This window comes from Cavia porcellus, unplaced genomic scaffold, assembly GCF_034190915.1.
Source record: "Cavia porcellus strain 051 isolate PalLab524CR breed Dunkin Hartley unplaced genomic scaffold, mCavPor4.1 scaffold_13, whole genome shotgun sequence".
Lineage (NCBI taxonomy): Eukaryota > Metazoa > Chordata > Mammalia > Rodentia > Caviidae > Cavia > Cavia porcellus.
Window position 1 is genome coordinate 55,719,027 of NW_026947496.1, and position 20,049 is coordinate 55,739,075.

Sequence of the window (20,049 nt, forward strand, 5' to 3'; positions counted from 1 at the left end):
CTCTATAATGCCTTATGAGATACAAGATTTGTAAATATTTCTTATCATTTCGTGGGTTGACTTCATTGTTTATAATGTCTCTTGATGCATAAAAGTTTTATTTTGCTGAAAATTTATTCAACTTACTGCTCATGCTTTTGGTGTCACAGTATCTACTATCAACACCAATTACTTGTGGAATATCTTGGGGCTGTGTGGGGAACAGTTCAAGCTCTTAGATCACTGGCTTGGAAGTTTAAAATTTATCATTTGTAACAGTCTTTTTAGTTTCTCTTGAATTGACAGGCATAGTTCAGTGATTTTTTTTGAGAATATATCTAACATTCTTTTGATATAAATGTGAATAAGGATTGTGTGGTAATCTTTCCAGTTAAAAATGGTGTTTTGTGCAAAATGGCTGGTAGTTCAGTTGGCAACATGTTCAGAGGTTGTCTTTGAGAGCCGCTTACAGTATATATATATTTCTCTCAGCATATATATATTTGGTTATATTTCTCTGTTTTCTTATATAGAATGCTAAAATGTATATTCAGTGAAATTTGTATACACTTCTAACTAAAAGTCTTTTTTTAAAAGAAAAAAAACTATGGGGAAAAACCACTATGGTTTTGTGATGGTAAAAAGTTAATGAGTATGTTTTGTGGAGTTTGGTACTGCTGCTTGATTTGTACTGCATTGCAATGGGGTTTTATCCACCATTGCTTTTTTACCATCAGTGAAGATGACTTAGTAAAAAAAAGGCAGTTCTTACTCTTATAACAGTGGCTTTGATTTGTTTGACATACAGTGTGTAAACTGTTGTCCTAGTGTTTATAGAGTTGGTATAGAGGTATAATTTGTGTAATTATATTTAAGTGGTCAGGCTGTAGAAGAAATCATTCTGTAGCCACTAGTGATAGTCCTGTCTGCTTGGAAATGATTGACATTCCTTTTACATCTCCTGGAATTTATGCTGTTTATATAGGTGTCATCACAAAATTATCTCACACCACATTTCATAGTGGTGAAATGTGAGGGTGAAGTATAAAAGGCATTATGTTAATTCAGTGAATGATAATGTGAAAAGGACACAAAGCAATTAGACATTTTCATTATGTCAGACTGGTTAGGATATATATATATGTATATGTATATATATATAAAATGTATATAATTTGTAAATGAGAAAAAATCCTGAAAATATTCACCGCAAAGGAGGGAGAGCATTGCACTAATTTGGATATTGAGACAAGATGTGGATTCTTTTCTGACATTCTTTCAGTGATACAGTAACTCCCTGTTGTGATTTATTATAAGGGATAGAGTCAAACTTTAATATTTTTTAAATGTTAAGAAAGGGACTGTAGGCTTTCAGATAAAAGTACTTCATTTTAAAATTTTTATTCAGGGCTGGGGATATACAGAGCCTTTCTGGCAAGCATGAGGTTGAGAGTGATTCCTAGTCCTCAAAAACAAAAACAAAACAAAAAATTTGTAAATCCAATTTTGATTTTGCTTGGGTCACAGTAATTGGAGTCATACGAAATTTTGAATTGGAGCTTGTGAGCATTTTGGTTGTGTATGGTGTGTACACTTGAACAGAAGCATTCTCACCTTTGTTCATACCTTTTAATTTTAAAGTGAAAAGCAAACAAAAACAAAAGCAATATGACAACAACAAAGAAACAGTATACAGTTTCAAATCTTGTTTTAGTTTCATTGTACACCTGGATTTGTGCTTTATGTTCACCAATTATAAAGCCACATGATATATGCATACATATATGTATTTTTTTTTCTTACAGGATTCAGTGGTCCCAATTTAAAGGCTATTTTATATTCAAACTGGAGAAAGTGATGGATGATTTCAGAACTTCAGCTCCCGAACCAAGAGGTCCTCCAAATCCTAATGTAGAATATATTCCCTTTGATGAAATGAAGGAAAGAATACTGAAAATTGTCACTGGATTTAATGGGTATGCCTTTATACTCTTTTAAAGATTTTCTTGTGTTTTTTTTTTTTTTCGGGGGGGAATTTGCTAATAATGTCAGTTCTAAACCTTCAGTAACAGTATTTTCTGATTGTTAGCTTTTAAGTATTTAAGATAACAGTCTTTAAAAAAATCACAGGCCATCTTTTTGTATGAGTGATATTTACCATAAATGGGTATGGCAGTGGAAACACTCATTGGGAAATCTTCTAATGTTCTTTCTTTATCATTGTATATTTGATATAATTGACTTTATATATGATATAGGACTTTTGTATATCATTGACTTAAATCATATTTTAAAATGAAAAAAAAACAGCATTTTATGAAAATATTCTGCTTAGTTTTAGAAATTTTGAGTCTTTTCTTTCCCCAGTAATCATTTTTTTCTTTTTTTTTTTTTTCTTTTTTATCGGTACTGGGGATTGAACTCACAACTGCCTGCTTGCAAGGCAGGTGCTTATGCTGCTGAGTTAAATACCCAGCCCCTATCATTTTGTTCTTTATAAAACATTGAAAAACAAAGATTTTCTACATTAAAAGTGATCTTTCAAAAAATGTGCTGTACTTGTCATTTTAAATTATTTATAGAAATTCATGTTTTTACAGTTTGAAGTTGAATTGTTCAAAATTTTGTTGGGCATTAACAATTTGGGAAGTGTGGAATGACATTGCTGAGTATTATGCTGTATTTATATTAACCATAAATTCATATGTAAAGGAAGGCTTTTTGTATGGATTTCAGTTGTGCATATTTTTAGGTAGCATGATTTCTTCCCCTTGGTGTTTAATCCCATTGGATTTGAAACAGAGTAATGTCTTTGTTAAATGTCATATTTGTCTTATTTTTTTATGTAAGAATTTTGCTTAAAATTATCAAATGCTTAAATTTCAGTTTTGTGTCTTTCTAAAACATGTTTTTGTGTGTGGGAGGAGTAGTTTTGTCTGCTGTGATTTTCCCTGTGACTTTTAAGATATGAAGGAAACTTTTGCTGTTGAAACTGTTTAATCATATGCATATATTTCCTTACCAGTTTGATTAAAATATTTTTAAAAAATGTACTCAGAAGCTGCCACATGTGTATTAGAAGTATGTTGCAGAAAAAAGACTGAACTGTGGATGTGTTCAAGATGAGAATACTTCTCTTGGGAGATACTAAACGCACATACACACCAAAAAATACTTTTGACAGTATAGTGACTCATCTTTTCTTGAATTGAAATGTAGCTACCATTCGAAAATAACAGTCACTGGTGAAGCAAGTCAGATTATATAATACTTTTGTGAATATTAAGTTAATTGTGATTATGAGTTAATAGTAAATATTATTAACTTTTAGAAATTACTTTAGAGACAGGCATGTAGGTTTTTGGATAAGTGTGATTATTTTAATTTCTCAATCCATAAAATAGGTGATTCATCTACTTGAGAAAATGACTTAAACAGTTACTTAACACCTGTGTATATAAACATACTTTCTTTTAATATGTTTTTATCTTTGATCCGTAAGTATTTTGAAATTGTATTTTTAATTCATTTTTTCAGAGTAATAGTTTACAAATCATTTATTCTAATCAGGCAGAATTTAAGTCTTAATCAGTGATATATTAACAGTTTTCATTTTATAATGTTTTTTGAGTATATTAATATGTTAAAACATTTGTCTTTTCAATTTTGTGTTTTAAAAACTAAGGAACATTATGTTCTCTTTCAGTTTGAAGGTATCTTTTTCTAGTACATCTCCCCTACACTTACAATAGATTATCTTTTATTATGATAGTGATGTGTTCATACTTTAGAAATATTCTCAAATTTTAGAGAAGCATGCAAAATAATGTACAGTAATGTTATGTGGTAGTTGTATTTTCCTGTTAGAGGAGTTTTGACACGTTTATACTCAGTTTTTAAAGGTATGTCTTCTGTGTGTTTATTTGAAGTGCCTGCATTTTCTTTTATATATAAACAGGTTATAATTTAAATGTCTCTGTCTTTATTGATAGTGGGCCTTTCTTGTTATTGTTGGCTCTTACCAGCATTGCTTAGAGACCATTCTTGTACATATCTTCTTTTGAATGTCATATTGCATATATGTATATTTGTTGCTTTTTATTCACATTACAGTCACTGCTAGGTGGTGAGAGTATATGAACAATCGTAAAATTTAAACTTATCCATTCCATAAAATGTGTCTGACAAAATGTGTTTATGCTTCCACACGTATTAAGTGTAGGTGTTACAATTCATTTTATTTGTGTAATTTTAGATTTGTTTCTTTGGTTTAAAAGTGAAAGAGTTTATGTTCGTAGTCCTTTTATGAATTGCTTTTTCATAATCTTTTTTTTGTTTTATTGCCTTGCTGATCTTATAGTAAAATTTGTTTTATTGGTTTCTTTTTCCATTTAACTTGTAAAAGCTGTTTATTAAATGCTTCATAATATTTTGTGCCCCAGCATCTATCCATTTTCTAAAATTATTTGATATATTATCAGAACATACTGTTTTCCTCTTTGAATTTAATATTATATGTTCACTTGTTTGCTTGATTTCTTCAACTGTAAACTTTTAGAGAACAGGGGTAACTGTTCCAAACAAGGCCCAGAAAAATACCTGAACATACCAAGAAATACAGCAGATGTGGAAAAGGTGGATGGAAGGAAGAAAGGAACATGAAAAAGAATGTTTTTGTCTGTATTTTGTTTACCAGGATATGAAAAATTGAATACTTCACTTGGATAATTTTCTTGTCTTTTAAAAATTACTTTTGAACTCTTAAAGCTTTATAGAAGATGATGGAATATAGATATTCTTTGGTATAAATCAGTTTTTTAGGTGAAAAAAGCATCAAAAATTAACGAACCTAAAATTTTTAATAAAGTGGTCAGTTAAAGGATGTTTGTCCTCTGCTTGAGATTATAATAAAAATATGAGCTTATTCAAACCAAAGCCATTCATGAAAATCCTCTTCCTAAAATAGATGATAATATAATTTAAAAACTGCTGGTAGCTAGTCATTTTTTCCTGTAGTACAGTCAGATTTCTTTGAAGAGTCTATGGAATAATGAATACAGATGTTGAAATGGTTAAAGGCTGCTCCTCACTTGACAGTGCTGTTTACTTGTAAAATTTTTCTTAAATAGTTTCACTGTTGAGTATTAGACTAAATACATAGTGTTGCTCAGTATTTGTGAGATCAGGAAAAAGTATACAACAAGCATGTCATTTGTAGGAGAGAGACAGTTAACTGACAGCTGAATACTGTTTCATCTTTTAGCATGGTAGTCCAGACCATAAGTTTTTCTCTTTGAAGTTACCATAATATATATGATTAAATAGTTTCTTGGTTCTGAAAAATTTTCACATGATTGTTAGAAGTATATATACATACACCTTTTTTTGGTTTCTTGCCTTTATAACTGAGAGGGTGCCATGTTATACTTCTGTTTTTTTTTCTGTTTTTAAAAGAACATATATAAGAGTAAAAACATGCCTTGTAAATTTTATTGTTTTAGTTAGCGCTGGGTTTTTCAGTGACTGAAGAAGTTCTTAACCTGCTGTTCTCCCATGCCTTTGACCAATTTTTTGTTACTAAATTGGTTGCTCATTTGATTGTGAAAAATAGATTTTTGTGGATTGACTTAGTATTTGTTAATTGTATTGCATATATAAATTAAATTATGCTTGCTGTTTTTGATCATATAACTATTTGATAATTGGTATTATTTTGTGTCCATCTCTTAGTTTTTTTCTCCATTTTTCTTTGTGCAATAAAAATAAAATAAGAGTAACACAAACACTGAGTAAAGATTTGGTGTGCTGCTGCTGTTTTTTTTTAAGGTAGCCTCTTGCTATGTAGTTGAGCCAGATCTTGTATAGCCCAGTTCGGCCTTGAACTCGTAGTAGTAGTCCTTTTGCCTCACCCTCCAAGTGCTGGGATTACAGGCATGCATCACCATGCCCGACTGCATAAAGTTTTTAACAAGTACTGTAAATTAATTTTGGGGTTGAGACTGATACAAACATGAATTTTATGGCATTAGTGTTCCTTGATGTTATAGAAATAAGTGAATTTCTTTATCCTCAATTTTTAAAATATTTTTATTTCTGAATAACATTTTTAATTTCAAATTTTGGACATTTGATTTGAGGTATAAAATACACATAGGTGCAAATATTTATATGTGTATAATGTAAATGGTAAAGCTGTAGTACAGATAGAGGATATTGTTTCAAATAAAGATAGAATTCCAATGCTTTTATAAGATCTAAGACCATTCACATGAGGCACTGTGAAGCAGTTGATAAAGGGCTTTAGGGTCTAGAGCCTCAACTATATTGAGTTCAAATCTCACTTACAATACTTAGTACTTCTATGCCTGTTAGCCAGGCACGATGACACACGCTTATCATCCCAGCACTTCACAGGCGGAGGCAAAAGGGTTGCATGAGTTCTCAGCAGACCTAGAATGTATGTAAAACAAAAAAGAGAAAATAAAGTAGACAACACTAAAATCTGTTTAGCTTCTGATATCAGTTGGGGAGATAGTTTCCATTTAAGTAGTTCACTTCAAGGCAGACTAGTTAGAAGATAAAGACAGTAAAAACATGTCTGTGGATAAAACTGAAAATTGCTGTTTTTCTTAATAGAATAGACTCTGATATTATAGCCATCTTACTCTAATGGTGTCTGTGTATTTTGCTCCTTTATAGCAGTTTTGTGTGTGTGTGTGTGTGTGTGTGTGTGTGTGTGCGCACGCACACACGTTTGTGGTGGGTGGGTTGCTTCTATAGTAAAGGTTATATAGATTGTTTGATTTTATCTTAGAATCTGAGTGAAATGTAATGTGTCTTTCTTTTTTTTTTTGTGGCGTGGGTAATGGGTAAATCTCCATCCAACAGCAAATGAATGGGTAAAGAAAAGGTGTCTACACCATGGAGTACTACTTTTCCATAAAAGATAGACTATAGACTTGAGTCATTTGTAGGAAAATGAGAAGCACCTTCAGACCATAATGTTAGTGAAAGAAATTGGGCACATAAGCTTAAGAATCACATTGTTTCTCTTACGTGAGACACCCAGTGTACAGATAGACGATAAAAGATAATAGGAAGTGAGGTGATAACTTTGTTTCCATCCAGCATTTAAAAAGATTCTGATCAGTTTTAGTCAAATGTATTTTCTCTTTAAAATATTAGGAGTGGTTTCTTAGAGGTTAGATACATTTACGTTTTCCTCCCATCTTGTTTTGTTTTTGTAGTTATCTGAAATTGAACTTAATAATGCCAGGCAAGTGCTAATTTCTTAAGATTCTAATTTTTAAAAAAAGTGCCGAATGGATACTTTTTGCTTATATGTCCATCTGTGATACTTAGTGACTTTCTTGGCATTTGAACTTCCTTGCTTTTAGATATAAAAGATTTAAGGGAATGGAGGCAGATTCCTTTCAAATTCAGATGCACAGCTAATACAGAAATTACTCTGTTTAATCATGGTTATTTGCTCTCTTTTGAATTAAAAGTAGTATTTTTAAAGAAGGAGTTCTACTTTCGACTTCATAGTCTCCTACAATTGGTATGCCTTCCTGATATTTTTGTTAGATGTAGATGAGATCAAAATGGTGATAGAGACCAAGATTTTATTGACCATTTCCTGGAATCTTGAGACACTGTTAGATAACTTACATGCCAACTATGTAAGAAGGGTGCCCTTAAAAGTCCCTATTTCCCAGATACAGTTATGAAGACAGGTAAATGCAGTATGAATGTTCTCTCCTGGTGAGCTAGCCGTTCTTTATAATTTGCACATTAAAAGTGAACAGGCAATACATTTCTATATTATTTAGTAATACTATTTGATGGTACCTGGTGCTTTTAGGTCTTTTATTTTTTGAGACAGAGTCTCTGCAGTTCAGGCTGATTTTGAACTCACTATGAAGCCCCGGCTGGCCTCAAATGTGAAGGGATCCTCCTGTCTCAGCCTCCCAAGTCCTGAGATTACAGACGTGTGCAACTACAGCTGGTTTAGCAGGCTTATTTTGATGTTTCCCATATTTGCTTTTTTTTCTTTTTCTTTTTTATTGGTACCGGGGATCAAACTCATGACCGCGCATTTGCCAGGCAGGTGCTTATGCCGCTGAGCTAAATCCCTGGCCCCCATACTTGCTTTTTACTCTTTACCATAAATGTCTTAGTTAAGACAGTGATTTTCTTTTAAACTAGGAAAATCCTTAACGTTTTTCATGAGTTAGAATAAACTTTATTGTGCTGTGTAAGAGCAATAAAAAGCAAATCTTTCATATGATCTTACCAAATGCATTCATTTTGGATTGGTTTATTTAATTTATTCTTATACCTTTGATTAAAGACCTTCAGGTCAGCTGTTCCTAGCATTGTGCTTACGTGTTTAGCATACAGTTTATTCTTTGTCTGTAGTATTGTGTGCAAATGTTATTAGCATTTATTGTAATTGTACTGCTTTTGTGCCTGTTCTGATATTGAAGAAGAATGGGGATTTCTGGTTTATGTAAGTGTTCATTTATGGAGCTAGCTGCACAAAAATTTATAAGGAGATTTTCAATACTATTGTTACATTTGTGCTTTTTATTTATGTGAAATGTTTGTGTTTTACTCTGAAAAGAGGGAGTTGTGTAGCATTTTAGTGCCATCTAGTGGAAACTTGATGAAATAGGTTGTTACTGTTGTCCTCTGTAATTTAAACATGCTTCCTCCACCACATTCTCACAGACATGTACAATACTAGTTAACAGTTGGCTACATGTTTGCATATAGTAAGATAAAAAGGAGAAGGTGAAATAATGAGTTATCCTAAAAGTTTTAAATTGTTTTACATACACTTCTTTTAAAGATTAACCAAAACATTTAATAAATGTTAAACAGGATATTTAAAAGTGTGCATCTGCTAAAGCTAATTCTAATTTAAGAGAACATATTTTATTGTTTGTGTGAGTTTTCATTCAGAAGAGCGTGAATAAATAGTATTTAAATATTTGTAGTTCAACACTATTTGAATACCACACATTTTAGTGCTATAATATATTCTTAATATACAAATATAATGTTATAATGGGAATAGCTTGTTAATGTATTTATGGTTGAGAGAACAGTGAAGTAGAAGAGGGAGGGGCTAGGTGCAGGTATGCACTGCTGATATTTGGAAGTCCATAATACACATTTCAGAGACACCGTTATACACATAAATTACAAATTGAGTAGCCAGTTAACCTTTTAGAAAGGATAATTGAAAACCTGATACTATAGGCAGCTTGGGAAGATGATGAATTAAATTTTTAAAGTGAAATTAGTTTTGTACATTATAGATTTTTAGTTATGTTTTAAAAATGAACAAAAAGATATGAAAGCTTGCTGTTTAAATATTATAGTAATGCTATTGGTGTGTTTGGTATTTTTCATTTTAAAGATGGAGATTCTTCATCTTGACACTATACTTCATTCTGAGTAGAATTTCAGTAAAGATTAGAGTCAGAAATTCAAAGGAATTGCCTGTAACAGTGATGATGAACATCACATTTCCAGATTTGAAGTGGTTTGCTATCAAGTAAACTATCCTTTCGACAGAAGGGTAATTTTCTCACTTTTAGGTTTGGTTGCTGAGTTAAGATCAATTCTTGGGCTTAATGTTACACGCGTAACATTTACTTTAAATGTTTTCAAAATTGTAAATCTTATACTGGCTTTTGTTAGAATGTATAAGTAGTTATTAATGCTACAAATGGGAGGACAAAGTGTAGTTTTTAGTTTTTGTCTAATTAGAAAATTAATAGTGATGGTTTTAAAGAATTGAAAGTTAAGAGAAACTGGGTTACTCATACAGCTATTTTACTTTGTTGGGGAATATTATGTTGCCTTACTTGTAAAAAAAAACAATGAACCTTGTGAATGTTAACTATTAATTTGAGGAGTTGTATGTAATTCTCTTTGTAAGGGAAATAAATAATTTGTATGGCAAAACTGAAGTCTGAAGATGTATGTTTATATTTTTATCTATACTTGTCATAAATAGTACTCATAACCTTGGTGTTTAAATTCAGAAGAATGCTGATACATACACTCAGCCTTAAAATTCTTATAAAGTGGTTTTTGTTCCAAATTAATGTCACGTTTGAATTTGCTGTGATCAAGTGAGAATTACATCCACGTGAAAGTATTTGGCAATGTTAACACACAGTCCTTAGCATATTATTGAGCATGCTTGTTTTGTATTTTAAGCTTGATTAAACATGTAGGATGTGTATAAGAATATAACAGTGGAACACATTTGTACTTAATACACCTTTATATTGAGATAATGTTTTATTCTACCCAATAACAAAATCATAATTTTGTTGGAATGTCTAAAAACATTTGTGTGCCAAAGAATGATGGAGGGAAATTTTCTGTATATAAATGAATTTCATGTGATTATTATTGTTACCTCTCTTGTTAATCTTAAACAATCATGGCTTACGAATATTATACATAAATTTTTTAAAGTTTTGAAGCATTTTGTTAATTTTTAGATGTTTTTATTGCTTTTTAAAGCAAAATTTTCTTTTGTTAAATAAAAAGACAATGCTTATTGTCTGTTTTTAAATGGCTCATTCATTTATTTCATTTTTTAGCCTGTGTAGCTTAACATGAGTGACTCATTAAAGCTGTACCAAAATAGGTACTATTTACTATACTTCATAACTGATGATCTCAAACTATAAAATTGTATTCTTTTGCAGTATCCCTTTTACTATTCAGCGACTATGTGAATTGCTAACAGATCCAAGGAGAAACTATACAGGAACAGACAAGTTTCTCAGAGGAGTAGAAAAGGTATTTATCTTATTATGGGAATTCCATTAAACTCAGTCATAGTAGATTCCGAAATGAACACTGAAGTAAGGTCTGTTTCAGAGATCTTTTCTTGAAATAGATTTTTTAGCTTACCTTGACTTTTTCCCAAATTGTTTTCTAAATTATGTTTTATATTTCAGAGAAATTTATAGAAAAGGGTAGAGGAAAACCTGAGGTGATCGTTTCCAAGTTTCAGAACATCAGCTTATTACCTCTTAAATATTCATAGTACATATCAACATATTAAAAATCCTGAGATGTTGAACAGTTGGTGTTAGCTTTAGTAGTAATGTTTTGCAAACTTAAAAGAGTTCTACAGTTTAGGGGCACACAGTTTTGGTAAAATTATCAAGTAGAAAGATAACAGGTCAGATTATTGGCAAGTGAATGTAATTAGCAGGGAAAGGACATTCTGGAGAAAAATAATTTAAGACTTCAAGATTTTTTAGGAAATGAAAACTAAATTGTTTGGAGTGTAGAAATGAGTGAAGGACTCCTGTGGAACCAAAATTGGACGAATGGGTTACTAATTCTCAGTGGATGATTGATCTGAAAACTTATAGTACAGTGTTTATTTTGAGCTTCTGAGTAAAAATCAATGTATTTTATCCTTGGAAGATAATCTAGAGGCTTTGTGTGATGATTTACAGTAGTTCTGAGGGCCTTAATGGGATAATATTTGGTTGAGCCTCTTGAGTAAGATTACCAAAGGGCAGAAAACTCCTGTGGCGCAGTGACCCTTTGATAATTACACTTTGTAGATTTTTAGATGTAGAGGTAATTTGTTACAGAGTTAAGGGCCCTGCCTTCAAATCCAGACTGCAGTGCTTCATAATTGTGAGACTTTGGGTCAGTTCTTTAAGACTCTTTTTCCTTCTCGGAAATACGGACACTAGTGCTGTGATTGAGATAAAACACAAAGCATTTGTATTTTATTATTTAAAAAAGTGAGTTTCTTTTTTTTTTGGTCTTTTTCCTTTTTATCGGTACTGGGGATTGAACTCACGACTGCCTGCTTGCAAAGCAGGCGCTTATGCCGCTGAGCTAAATCCCCAGCCCTTTATGATTTTTTTTTTTTTTTCTTAAAAAAGTGAGTTTCTTTCCTTGAGGTTTATGGTACTACACAGGAAGCTTTGGATTTGGTATTGCTTTATGAGGAAAATCTTCTTACTTGGACTGAGTACTACAGTCCCTAAATATCTTTGGAGGAAAGCATAATTCCAGCCCTTTGTGTGTGTGTAATAAATGGTGTCAGAGTTCAAGAATAACTAGAGTAAAGAAAGATCAGCAAAAAAGGTTTATGTACATTATATTGTTTGTCCTTCCTGGTTACTGTTTTGGTTTTATCAGATTTTATTTTTGACCATTTTCTTTATTAGCAAACATGAAATAAATGGAAACTTACACTAGGATGATTTTCAGAAATTAAAAACAAATGGTTAAAATTTTAAGTTGTAGTGCTTTCCTCTCAAATGTAAATTACCAATTTTTGTTATTTCAGAATGTGATGGTTGTTAGCTGTGTTTATCCTTCTTCAGAGTAAGTATGTAGATTTTTCTGGTATATTATTCTAATTGTATTATTTCTAATATATTCTTAAAACATGTGGCACTTTGTATGTAATTAAGCACGGCAACATGTATTCATTCGTTATGTACCTATCACTCAGTCTCCAAAGTAGAATATTACCAATAATTCCAAACATGAGCTTTTTCAGTATCTTAGTTCCTTTTTTCTTGTTGCTGAGATAAAATACCTGATGCCCAAAATTAGTGAAGGGAAGATTACAGTTTTGGAGGTTTCAGTCCATATTCAGCTGGCTCCAAGGCAGGGTGGCATGGCGGGGCCGCTGTTCATGGCCACTGTAAAATAGCAAGAGTGAACCAAGCAAAAGACAAAAGACATGACATCTTCCTACCCTTAACTGTATGATGGCTCTGCTCCTGGGTGGGTATAGCACTCATACCATCAATCTTGGTGCTAGACAATGAACCAATCACAAAAGCTGGATTCAGCTACATCCATGATTGTATGAGGCTTGGTGGGGGGGCATCTGAACACAAACCATAACATTCAGTAAAGACAGAATGAGTTAAAAAGATTGGTAATTTACTGTAGTTCAATATTGTTGGATTTATGTGCTGTCCTGGTACTCAGAACCCTGAAGTGCCAGCTTAGATTCCTTTCTAAGGCTTACCTCCTAGGTTTGGAATAGCTACTTGTTGGAATTTCTCTTCATAATGGAAAAGCTTTTCTAGTTTGCAGGACTTACATAGAAAAGTAAGAACTAAATTTAGAGCTCATTTTCTAAACTTTGACACTATTGAGATTTGGAGCAGCTAATCCTTTGTTGTGGATAGAAGTCCTAAAGATACAGGTTTATAAGTGTTTCCAGCTTCTATCTATGGTGGCTAGACATATCTCCTATCCCCAAAGTTTGAGACAAAGCCAGCTGTCCTCTGGGTGATGTCAAATACATGGAGAAAAGGTTAGCTTCTGATAAGAACCATTGGTTTAATGTTAAGCTGCTTCTATTTTCATAAACAATAACAGTGACTTTTTAAAAAACTCTCAAGGTACACCTTTGTTGCTAAGTAAGATAGTCTCATAATGAGATGTTTGTCAAAGAAACTAAAAATGGAAAAATCACTTTAAATATCATGTGCTTGCCCTTTTTTTTCCCCTCAGTACAGAGAATTGAATTCATGACCTCATAGTTGCCAGACAAGTGCTTATGCCACCAAGCTAAATCTCTGGCCCTGTCATGTTTTGTTCATAAGTGTGAAGGAATCTGGAAAACTTTTTTTTAAAATTAGGAATCCAACTCTGGACCTCATGCTTGTCAGCCAAATGCTGCATCACTGAGCTAAATTCCTATCCTGCAAAATGATTTCTTAAGGACTTTTTTTCTCCCCATAATTCCCTTTGAATGTGAGCTTATGTTAAATTCTCACAGGAGTCTTGTTTGAATATATGACAGAACTTACTAAACGTCTTATAGACCCAAGGTTCTTACCAAACTTAAAGGTTTAAACTGTCCATAATGGTATATCTTCTTTTCTTACAGGAAAAATAATTCCAACAGTTTAAATCGAATGAATGGTGTTATGTTTCCTGGAAATTCACCAAGTTATACTGAGAGGTGAGATTATTGATTTTTAATACTAAAAGAGTTTGTATTTCCCCGATTTTTAAATACCAGGTGTAGCATATTTTTACATTTTATGGAGCAAGCCTAGGGTAAACTGCACTGAATTTGTTAATTTGCTAAGGCATAGATCTGAAATAAATACTGCAATATTTCTGTGATATGTTTTACATAAATTACTTTGGGAAGGTAATTTCTTTTTTAAATGGAAAGTAATACTGATTTATTTTACTATAGGTCTAACATAAATGGGCCTGGAACACCCAGGCCACTTAATCGACCAAAGGTTTCTTTGTCAGCCCCCTTGACAACAAATGGTTTGCCTGAGAGCGCGGAGAGCAAAGAGTCAACCTTTCAGCAAAATGAAGAGAAAAATCACAGGTTTGTGTAGTTAAAAAGTCAGAAGTGTTTTCATTAATAGTTTTCAACTTTTAATGTACTGTTACCCTTCCTTATTTGTGATTTCCATGTTTCTGGATTCAGCTTCCCAAGTATCAGAAACATTTGGGGAAACATTGCATCTGTACTGAACACGTACAGACTTTTCCCTCATGTCATTACTTCCGCACAATACAGTGAAAACAACTGCTCACGTGATACTTACATTTATGAGGTGTGGAAAGTGATCCAGTGATGATTTAAAGTATTTGTGAAGATGTGTGTTAGTGCTATGCAAGTGCTGTCATTTTTTTTGTAAGCACTTGAGCATCCTCAGATTTTGGAACCCTTCAGATCCTGCAACTAGTACCCTGGGTGCTGTCAGGTGATTGTAATATTATGCTGAGGGCACTGAACAAGACTTTAATACGGTGGTGGCATCTGTGGCTTCTGTTTGTGTCTTTATAGCAGACTGCAGGTTGACAAGAAAGGACTTGACAACTGGTATGTCCTGGGAAATTGCTTATAGAGGGTCTTCAAGTAATCATGGCACATTTTATTTCTAACTTTTGAACATTACTTGAAAAAAAGACTGAAATTCTGTAGTTTTATTGTAAATCATAAAAGGAAACCTTTATATTTTATTTCTAGTTTTCTCCATCTTATAAAAGGATATAAGACAAAATGAATAAGAGGACTTGAATATGTTCATTTGAGGGACCTCTAATTTTATTATAGGAGGATGTTTAATTTGATGGAGAATTATATAGAAAAGTCCTAAAACTTGTCAACTAGACCTTAATGGGAAATATTTGTGAAACAGTTTACCTTCAAATTACTCCTGTGTTTTTTTTGTGTGAAAATGTTACAGTTTTAAAAATTACTAAATTTCAAAAGTGAGAATGTAGACAATGAAGAAAATGTTATTAATGGCACTTTAAAAAAAACATTTACAGTTTTTTTGTGTGAAAATGTTACAGTTTTAAAAATTACTAAATTTCAAAAGTGAGAATGTAGACAATGAAGAAAATGTTATTAATGGCACTTTAAAAAAAACATTTACAGTTTTTTTGTGTGAAAATGTTACAGTTTTAAAAATTACTAAATTTCAAAAGTGAGAATGTAGACAATGAAGAAAATGTTATTAATGGCACTTTAAAAAAAACATTTACAGTTTTTTTGTGTGAAAATGTTACAGTTTTAAAAATTACTAAATTTCAAAAGTGAGAATGTAGACAATGAAGAAAATGTTATTAATGGCACTTTAAAAAAAACATTTACAGTGATTCTCCAGCATCTGAATCAGAAGTTTCCTCCGTGAGCCCTATAAAGAATAAACATCTAGATGAAGATGCTGTGGAATCTGAGGGGCATGAGGTGAAAAGACTCAGGTTTGAAAAAGAAGGTGAAATCAGAGAGACAGCCAGTCAGACAGCCTCCAGTGAGATTTCTTCAGTTATGGTAGAAGAAAAAGAAGCATCTTCTTCAACTCAGGATAAAGACAAAGAAAGTAGTTGTACCAGGCAGCACTGTACAGAAGACGATGAAGAAGAGGATGATGATGATGAAGAAGAAGGTATTTAGAGACCATCTGTAAAAGGGTGGAATAAGGAGATCCTCAAATTCTTGTACTTCATTTTTTTTTTAATGAAAGAGTTAACATAATGGAACTCCTTATAATGCTGATTTTGGGTTTTTTTGGTCTGCCCCTGTTTAGTTGCTGCTGAGTTTCAGGGGATATGATTTGAACTGTAGAATATCAGAATTCATGAAACTTAACTATGGAGGTAATTTGAAAATAAAATTTAACTACAACAACATTTGCTTATTTTTAGAACCTTATATGACATCAAGAGACATGGTCCCAGAAAGAAAAAATGAAGAAAAAGAATCTGACGATGCCTTAACTGTGAATGAAGAGACTTCTGAGGAGAATAATCAAATGGATGAATCAGATCTGTCTCAAGCTGAGAAAGATTTACATTCTGAAGGTAGTGAAAATACAGGCCCTGTAAGTAGTAGTTCAGACTGTCGTGAAACAGAAGAATTAGCAAGCTCCAATTGCAGTAAAACTGGAGATAGTCTCTCAGAGTCATCCATGGAAAATGATGAGGAAACCTCAGAAGTCACAGATGAACCAATGGAACAAGACTAACTACTTAGAAACGTTTTAGATACAGTATTTTACGTACAGTTCTGGTTTTACACTGTATAAAAAAACTTTTATGTAATAAAGTGGACCTTTAGTTTTACAAGAGAAGCAGGTTGTAAAATAAAGTACTTTAAGGAAAAATCCTCCAAGAGTTGTATATGTAAGAACTGTGAATATCAGCTCCTCTGGGTCCTGCTTACCGCCGACTTTATTTTGAGGGGGTGGGGTAGTCTGGTCAAATCAGTGGTTCGTGTATAGATTTTTTTTTTTAATTTAGAATTAAAGTTTTTAAACTGGAAAGGAATTATAATTTTGAAAGTCTTTCAAGATTATCACACTTAGTTTATACATATGCAAGAATGGTTTGTCTTGTCTGAAGCTGTAGCAGTTTTCATATTTTGGTTATAGTTTCAACATTTTAACACGTGAATTAATAGGGTTTCATGCTGGTTTCCAGATTTTATTGTTTGACTATGTACAATGGAACATATATGCATATATATATATTATTCTAAGGGGGGGAAATGTTATATTTTTCTGTTTCTATAAGAGACAAATACAGTGAATACTTTTTCTATTGGTAATGATTGAGTTCACTTCTTTCAGAAGACATTTTCTTTCTCTTCTGAGTAATTCAAATAAAATCTGGCCCTTGTGGAACCCTGGAAATTCTTAGTCTGTTGAAATACCAGGTTAAACACATTCCATGAGATCTGCTCAAACTAAAATTCTTTTGTATACTTCTGAGGTGCCTGAGAAAAAAAAGACTTCATTATTTATGAGAAAATGTGCTTTATCTTGGAAATTGTGTTCAAACCTTAGCTATTTTGTAGAATGAATGCTTATGAAGCTGATCTGAGACCATCTCAGAAGAACCCAGCAAGTTCTATAACCTTTGGTTTGCTTTCCTGAACATTGTGAATATCACACGTTTCTTTCTAAATTATTCTAGAGAATGCAATGTCATGGTATGAAACACCACTGTCCTGGGAGAATTAATATATTTATTTAGTAATGTACCTGAGCTAAAATGACTGAGGCGTTAGGGGTACATAGCAACCATCATAGTTTGTATGACATTTTGAAGTGAATGAAATATTTTTGAACATGCTTCTTCGACAGCCAGTGTTATATTTTTCAGATCAACACAAAGCACAATTACTCGAAATTCATTATTTTCAAATTCACATATTTAAAGTCATGCAAGCTGCAACTTCCCTGTCAAAATTACTGGCTGCCAAATTTTTACCTGTTTCTTCAGCTGTACCTTTTGATATTTAGAATTTTTAAATTTCTGTAAAGTAGATTTTGTAGAATGTAATGTGTTCACTGCCTTTGTGAAGCGGTATATAATTGTATAATTTCTGTGTGTAAACTGAATGCTTGGGCTTTCAATACAGTATTCATATAAAGCAATAAATATTAATGTTATGAAATATCTGGCTACATTTTTATCAAAACACAAAAGAACCCCCATTTTAGTTTCACATACCTGACATACACAGATGAATTTAAAAACTGATGCAAACAATTTTGACACAGTCTCATGCTTTGGGTGATTTGGAGGGAAACCACAAGTTTTTGAATATTGACTACTTAAATTACTATGACTATAAATACCAAAATGATTTGGCTCCATTTATGTTTGTAGAGTAATATACTACTGACTTACTTGACTGTCAGGTTCACAGCAGCTAGTTGACATATTTATGAATACGCCTGGTAGTTGAAATCTGAATTTTGATTTACTGTACCCACGAGGGGGAAGAATCAAACATTGTAAATTTCTAAAACTTTTTTTTTTTTGCAAAAATGCTAAAATGAAGCAAATTTTAAATGTGACATTCATTTGTAGTGACCTGCTTTGTTGAGGGAAATTTTGCCAATGAGAACTGATTTTAAAATTTTTAAGTTTAAAAATTTTCTTTAGAATAGTTATGAAATTATTGTCAATAAACCTGTTCTTTAAGCTCCTGTGACCTTTTGATATTTTTTTTAATTGTGCCATGGACCATTTGTAAACAAATCAATTTACTTTTGTTATGAGTTGAAGATTTAGCATCATGACTTTGAGGTCTGTGGTTTTATTTGTAAACTTGCAATTGCTATTTTTGCAAGAGCAAATGTATTTCTTTATTAAATAAAGTACAAATAATGGTGAATGTACCAAAATGACATCACTTAACTCTATGAGAGATTTGCGTTTTAATCTATAGTTTTAATATTTATTAGATATTCATATGTTGATCATAGATCAAACTTGTTGCTGTTTATACAGGTAATTGTAGAATGCTGAAGGAATACCTTTAGGATAGGTGGAATACTTTGGTAGTTAAATTGGGGACTCTTGTTCAGCTGTTTTTATCAGTGGCCATTTGGAAGTAAATTTTTGCAAGTATGCATAGGTGCATATAATAGGCTTTGCTCAATGATGATGTCAACTTGAATAATACCTGATGCGATATGAATATTTAGAAGGCTAGTTTTAGGCACATTTTCTTAACACATCAAACTAAGTCCTATTAATGGTTGAAAGGGTGGAAAACAACCACAAATGATAGAAGATACTTGTTTCTTGACCTTTGAGCAGCTGTCATGTTAATTAGTGGTTAGATAAATTTAATCCCGTTAGTGTTCGTCACAAATAGACCTTTCAAAAGTATAGGGAAAGTAGTAAAATTGCCAGTGAGGGACCAAAACCACTGGGCTTATAAAGGTATGCCAGAAATCCTGGACTAGACGGTGTGACCTGTTAACGCATTGTAGTTCAGACTTTTATTTTACTGGTGTAGATAGGCATGTATCTATGCACTTTTGCATTTGTAAAATCAGTTTTTCCAATAATGTAATATATTAGTTTACTTATAAAGGTACTTGGGCAGAATCTAAAGTTGCTGCAGTGTTTATGAAAACTGTAACATAAGGATGAAAATGCAACTTGTAGAACCAAAGGAAATAACAATTTGGGTAGTGTTTTAAATTGTCTTCTGAACAGGAGTTTCTTAAATGTGTTGATTTGAGTAAAAATGAAGGTCAGTTCTCAAGATGTGTGCTAGTCATAAAATGGATGAATGCAAAAACACCTTGTAATTTCATGTGGAATTATTAAAATTAGGTTTACCGAGTTATTGACCTAATATGGATGCTAGTATGTATTGGTTAGATTACATTAATTTCACATTTTAAAAATGATCCGTACACTTAAGAATTTTATTTCAACTTGGAGCCTAGATTACTTTGCCAAATAAATGTATTATTTTCATAATGCAATAAAATATAAATCAGAACAATATCTTGATGTGTGTAATTACTTTATTTACCATGCTATACCCTGCCTCTTTTTTTCCTTGCTAACCTCAGAGGACTTCAAAGCATTTTTTCTGACCTATAAGGAGGAAAGCTGAATGTAATTACTTTATTACCTGTCTGTTTTTGACATGTATGGGTTTTTATCAAGCTTTTGAAACCGGATTGACCATAATTTTACACTAGTTAGCATGCATATGTTTACATTTGTGTTGGAGACGTAGAAATCCTATTC

At 32.2% G+C, this 20,049-nt stretch overlaps 1 protein-coding gene across 2 annotated transcripts in view; it reads left to right on the forward strand.

The window, feature by feature from the left end:
• Positions 1 to 19,800, forward strand: part of Ppp4r2 (protein phosphatase 4 regulatory subunit 2) — a 58,301-nt gene extending 38,501 nt beyond the window's left edge. For both annotated transcript variants that reach the window (XM_005005263.4, XM_063260253.1), the window contains 7 exons: positions 1,785 to 1,955; positions 10,716 to 10,809; positions 12,332 to 12,369; positions 13,898 to 13,972; positions 14,216 to 14,359; positions 15,640 to 15,932; positions 16,192 to 19,800. In XM_005005263.4, the coding sequence (XP_005005320.1) occupies positions 1,785 to 1,955; positions 10,716 to 10,809; positions 12,332 to 12,369; positions 13,898 to 13,972; positions 14,216 to 14,359; positions 15,640 to 15,932; positions 16,192 to 16,511 (1,135 nt within the window). In that variant the 3' untranslated portion in view covers positions 16,512 to 19,800. The remainder of the gene's footprint in view (positions 1 to 1,784; positions 1,956 to 10,715; positions 10,810 to 12,331; positions 12,370 to 13,897; positions 13,973 to 14,215; positions 14,360 to 15,639; positions 15,933 to 16,191) is intronic.
• Positions 19,801 to 20,049: the final 249 nt, after the last annotated feature.